A 6,000-nucleotide genomic window follows, 5' to 3' on the forward strand; every position below is an offset into this window, starting at 1 on the left:
GAAAATATCTAATTCTCTCACAGGATACACCAAAATTATTTCAAAATATGGCAATAATTCTTTAATGTTCCTTTAGAATAAGCATATTCAGATTGTGATAGACTAATGCTATAATTATTGTACTATTACATTAAAAAGATGATGCATATCTTTTTTCAGTACAAAGTTATTAAATTCCAGAATTAAATAGTACCTGTTATCAGTCAGCATGTCAACAGTTATTTTCTTGCCAGTGAATTTGTAACGGTTTCCCATCTTGAAACCCAAGGTCTTGCGAAGTCGCCGGAGACGTCTGGAACAATAGCCCCTAAAATCAAAAGGACAACCACTGTTAAAGATATTGTGGACACAGACTTTGCCAGAAAAGAGCCAATCATGGCATCAGTGCATACATACCTATATCTCTGATAATCTCCATGGCGAAGACCATGTTGCTGCTGGGACTCCTTGATGATCTGCAAAACTGGAGAAGCATGCTTAGGAAATGTTCAGCCAATTAATCAATGATCTTCTGCTATCTGTTAGACGACTGTGACCTCTGGACCAAAGCCAAGCTCATGTCAACATTCAAAAATCACAGCCCTGTTCACTCTACCAACTAAAACCAACTCACTTTTCCCTCTCCCCACCATATGCTGTCCAGCACTCTGTTTGCGCGCTCTCTCTCATAATGGCTCTGTCTATATAACCGCATCCTCCATACCTCATCTCCAGAATCAGTTCAAATTATTTCCCCATAATTCTTCATAATTCAGTATGATACAAAAACGGTGTTACGGATTTAATACAAGCCAATACAGCATGACACATCTCAAAAGTAATTAGCACAAGCAATTACTAAACCTTTGGAAAAAGTTTCAGATATAATACTTTAGCAACAAAAAAAGTTAAGCTTTAAGAATTATATTAAATGCCAAGAAGTAATGCCTGTCCATCAGGTTGACAGGCTTTTTAAAGTCAGCCTGTTTAAATAGATTAGTTAAGCTGACCAAGTCAGTAGCATATCAAGATCTGCTCTTTCACCAATTCACGTCATTTTTGTTTAATATGCACAAGAGCAACAACATTTTTATCTGATTTTTCTAGGATGTACAAGGTGGGGCATAAAGATTATCCACATTTCGAGGGAGAACTGTGCAGACTGTAGTGGGGGTAGAGAGGAGGGGTGGGTCTTATTCCGTAGGTTAGGCTCTACCGTTTTTAGTACCCATCATGAGTTGGATTGGTGAACATCGGGGCTTTGTCATTCAAGCATATTATGAGAACAACTGTTCTGTGATAGCAACACACAGAGAGTTCCATATACACTTTGCGCACAGTTGAAACGTATATGTACCAGATCAGAAAACGATTTTGCTATGGATTTCTAAACTTTGGGCAACTGGGTCCACACTGAAAAGAAAAATCACCTGGAAGATCTAGGACAGAACATGTGTGGTTTCAACAGGATGGAGCCACAGCTCAACACAGCACGACGTTCATTCAGAGTGTTGGGCATTTGGTCTCTTTAAGGGATGGCCGGCACAGTCACCAGATTTAAACCTATGTGACTTTTTCCTTTGGGGATATCTAAAGGAAAAGGTTTTCAAACGTCATCCTCGATCTCTTGAGGATTTGAAGGAAAGGATCAGACAGGAAATCAATGTCATTCCGCCTGAAATGACCCGGAGAGTGATTGGAGGACATCCGTGGGGGGGGACGTCTTCCGCAATGTATTGCCGATGACGGACGCCATTTCTCCAATATGATTTTTAAAACACATTGTTTTTTATGTACTTTTCAGAAATATATACTTTTTTTGATTGCTTCATTCATTTTTCTTACACCCCTTCAAAATGTGGGGGATCTTTTATGCCCCATCCTGTATATTATTTTCTTTGTAATGTAGTTTGATAAAGTCCACCTCTGATAACATTATAGAGATTTAACAGATGTCAAGTAATTCAAAACTGCTCTGCTAGTGTCCCAACCAAGACGATATTAAGTGGTCAGACACTATATCACTAATTTTTGAATAGCTCTGAAATGAGTAAGCAAATCCCTGGTACTCGTATACTAAGCTCTTAATACCAACAGTTTCCCTTTCGTAGATCAGAATTATTACAACGTCACATGCACAATGCAAAGTGAATGCCTATTCAGATTTGACAGAAATTCCTGTTTGTTCTTTTAGGAATTTTAATAATTATGTTCAACCCAGAAGTGAATTCTCATAATTTATTAGCTGCATTTTAATACTGACATTTCTACTCCATTAACACGCAACACCTACGTCCAAACTTTCAATAACCCATGGACCATTATTAGCAGTTAATAATGCCATCTAAACCTATTTCCATGTAGGCTACTTGCTATTTTTAAAGTAAGAACCATTCGGTACGTTAATATTTTCTTTCCTCCTGCTTTTACTTTATGCATTCATAATTTTTGAATTACATGGCATTATGAGATTTTCAAGTACCAGCACCCATCCATCCAGTTTTACTTACAAACATATATGAAGTACCAGTACAATTTTACATATATCCACAATACTTTTGCATATTTTAATGTGCACTATATTACCAATCACTGCATCTGTATAAGTTGTGGTGATGAGGCACAAACTCATTGAGAGAATTCTGGGGACCAATATACTAATACCATGTTGGGTCTCCTTTTTCTTTTAGAACAGCCCCTTGATTCATAATGGCATAGATTCCACAAAATGTTGGAAACATTGCTTTGAGCTTCCGATCTATGTTGACACAACTGTATCATGCAATTTTTGCAGATTTGTCAGCTGCACATTCATAGTGCAAATCTACCATTCTAACATATCCCAAAGGTGTTCAGATCAGACTGCCATTGAAGGACACTGCATTAATCGTCATGTTCACAAAACCACTCTAAGATGACTTTTTCTTTATGACACGGTGCATTATCATGCTGAAAGTAGCCACTAGTACATGGGTAATTTGTGGCAATGAGGAAATGCACATGGTCATCAACAATACACAGATAGGCTGTGGCATTCAAACGATGACTAATTGGTATTAATGGACCCAAAACGTGCCAAGAAAACATTCTTTACACAGCTACAGTGCCACCAGCCTGGAATGCTGAAAAAAGGCAGGTTGGGTCCACTGACTAATTCATGATGTTGGTGCCAAATTCTGTGTGCCTTGAGAGAAATCAAGATTCAAGCGACTGTTCATTTTTGACGCCTGTGTCCACTGCAGCCACGGCTTTCTGTTCTTGGCAGACAGAAGTGAAACCCAACATGGCCTTCTGCTGTTGCAGCCCATCCGCCTCAAGGTTTGACATGTTGGGCATTCCAAGATGCTTTCTACTCACAAAAGCAGCAGTTATTGAAACTTGTTGTAGCTTTCCTGTCAGCTCAAACACTTTCTCCTCTCCCATCTGCAAAGCTGTGGCTCGCTGGATGTTTTTGTTTGTTATGAAGCATTCTGAGTAATCTCCCGTTTGTGAAATTCCCAGTAGTTACAGAAATATTCAAACCAGCCCAACTAGAACCAACAATCAGATTACATTTTCCCATTTCTGGTGTTTGAACATTAACTGAATCTCATGACCCATAGCTGCAGAACTGTATGCATTGCTGCCACATAATCGGCTGATTAGATAATAAACAGGTGTGCACGTAATAATTTACCCAGTGAGTGTTTTCTGTACCCTTTACATTACTATTGTTATGTGTATGGCTCTATCATAGAGACAAATTATTCTAAAGTATGCTGACTGGCGGTAAAATGTAATTTATTAAATCATATGCTTATCTGTTCTTTATTGCACCTCGGTATTTATTTTTTTAAGCAGAATTATTAGTGCCCGATTCAAGTCCCGCTGACAGAATTCAGTATTCCAAGTACGGGCTACAGATTTTCAGAAGACACTTTTCTTTTTGGAATTGCCCACACTATTCGCTCACCTTCGCCATGTTAAGCTTGTCCAAAATCATTTCATTCATTAAGCCTGTGACAGCAGTCTACAATACACAAGTGTTTCCAAACGCACAGAACCAAGAAATCTAACATTTTCTGCCAAATATTTAATTAAACCAATGCTATAGTACGGAAACCTACTAACATACACCTCTCTTATTCGTTCTTAACCGTTAATGGGCCACCTTTCGTTTTCCCCTCCAGTGCCACGTACCCCTTAAACAGAGTGGGGTCCCGGACCACTGTCGTTAACTTTTTTGCCCTTATTCCCTTTCAGCCCGGAAGTAGCTCAACCCCTCAATTCAAAAAGGATACTCTCTAAACTCAGACCTTCATCGGGTTTCTTGTTTTCCTTATTCTCCTCCATGCCACTTGCCGCTTTACTATCTTTCTCTGCAGCCATTTTGTGACTGCGTGCGCAAAGAATATTGGGAAACCAGCGTCGCTCGCCATCGACGTGTATGCTGCGTCACCAGCGTAACGTCGTGCGGCGACCGCTTTCCTCCAAGACTGAAGCTAAGACATTTAAAACCCTAGATCGGAGTAGTGGTGTGGTAAATATGCAATCGGTTAGGCAATGATTTTATGAAAATCCCCCTAGTAGTGTAGAATTAATTTGGCCAGGTTAGATGCGCCCGAGAAGAACAAACTTCTTCACTATAACATTTCCATAGGCATAGTCGGGGAGATTTTGTTTTTCAACACCTCGAAAATATATTTTATAAGAAATCCATATGATTGTTCATAGCAACATTATGATTCATGTTGTTTCTCATCCTCCCCTGAAATTAATTCCTGGCTCCGCCCGTTTCATATGACACATAGAAACCTGAAAGATTGAATTGCATCCTATGAAAAAATGGCTTTTTGAAATTAATTAATTTTGTTAAGGTAGTTGGTTGCGCGAATGTTTTTTTTTTATGTAAACCCACTAATTTATAACTGTGTTGTATTGCCAGTTGATGTTTAGTGAAATCGGGCCATCTATTTTCCGTAAAGTTTACTACAGTTTGTTAAGTAACTGCAAGTCACTCAAAAAGCATACACTTTGAGATCGAATTAATTTAATGTCACGTTTTTCCACCTAAATAATTAAGTAAACGCTATTTACTAAATATATTTAAGGTCTTTTATTTTAACATGATAAAAATGGTTAATTCACTCATATTCATTCAGTAGTACCAAAAAAAATTTAAGAAAATTTAAGAATTTATAATATACCAACACTAACTATAAAGAATAACAAAACACACCTTTTTAAATATATTCGATTTCAAAATTCAAACCTGAACAAAAAATTACTATTCAAAATTTATATACAGATTACATCGTAGCAGGAAAACAGTTTCTTACATGTCAAAGACACTCGTATTTCATTATTCCAAACCTCAAGAGCACAGCACATGAATTACTCTGATGTTAAATTTTAAATGTTAATTACAAAATTTGTATTGGAAGAAATGAAAAGGTGCTTTTGTGATGTAGGGTATGTGACAGGTTTACCAGTGTATCAGAAAGGTGTCATAAATTAACTTCAACAACCACACAAAAACTGACGACATTCGGGGAAAAAAAGAACAACTCCCAAAAAGTCTTTATTTCTTTAGATAGATAGATAGATAGATAGATAGATAGATAGATAGATAGATAGATAGATAGATATACTTTCATTTTAGTATAGTTGGCAGAATAGATAGATAGATAGATAGATAGATAGATAGATAGATAGATAGATAGATAGATAGATAGATAGATAGATACTTTATTAATCCCAAGGGGAAATTCACAGTAGTTCGTTGTTGTCATTTGGACTACAATCCAACAAAAGACAAAAATAGGAAAGTCATACATAAAACACATTTATTTTAAATTATGTCATATTAATTCAACTATGTATCTGGAAAACTGGAATATTAGGTTTTGCAGATTTAAAAAGTGTTCATTTTAAGTAAGGTTAATATAAAATAGGTGAGTCATTACAACAGTCTCTGAGGCTGATTACTGTTCTGTTAATACAAAATATTTAATGGTCTTGTTTCAACATCAACTAATTGTG

General features: G+C 37.0%; 1 protein-coding gene across 1 annotated transcript in view; it reads right to left on the reverse strand.

Annotated features, from left to right (window-relative positions):
• Positions 1 to 4,405, reverse strand: part of srp68 (signal recognition particle 68) — a 28,936-nt gene extending 24,531 nt beyond the window's left edge. The window contains exons 1-3 of the mRNA XM_039739604.1: positions 4,260 to 4,405; positions 397 to 463; positions 194 to 307 (exon numbers count right to left, since the gene is read on the reverse strand). Coding sequence (XP_039595538.1) covers positions 194 to 307; positions 397 to 463; positions 4,260 to 4,347 — 269 coding nt within the window. The 5' untranslated portion in view covers positions 4,348 to 4,405. The remainder of the gene's footprint in view (positions 1 to 193; positions 308 to 396; positions 464 to 4,259) is intronic.
• Positions 4,406 to 6,000: the final 1,595 nt, after the last annotated feature.

The sequence above is a fragment of the Polypterus senegalus genome, chromosome 17 (assembly GCF_016835505.1).
Source record: "Polypterus senegalus isolate Bchr_013 chromosome 17, ASM1683550v1, whole genome shotgun sequence".
Taxonomy (NCBI): domain Eukaryota; kingdom Metazoa; phylum Chordata; class Cladistia; order Polypteriformes; family Polypteridae; genus Polypterus; species Polypterus senegalus.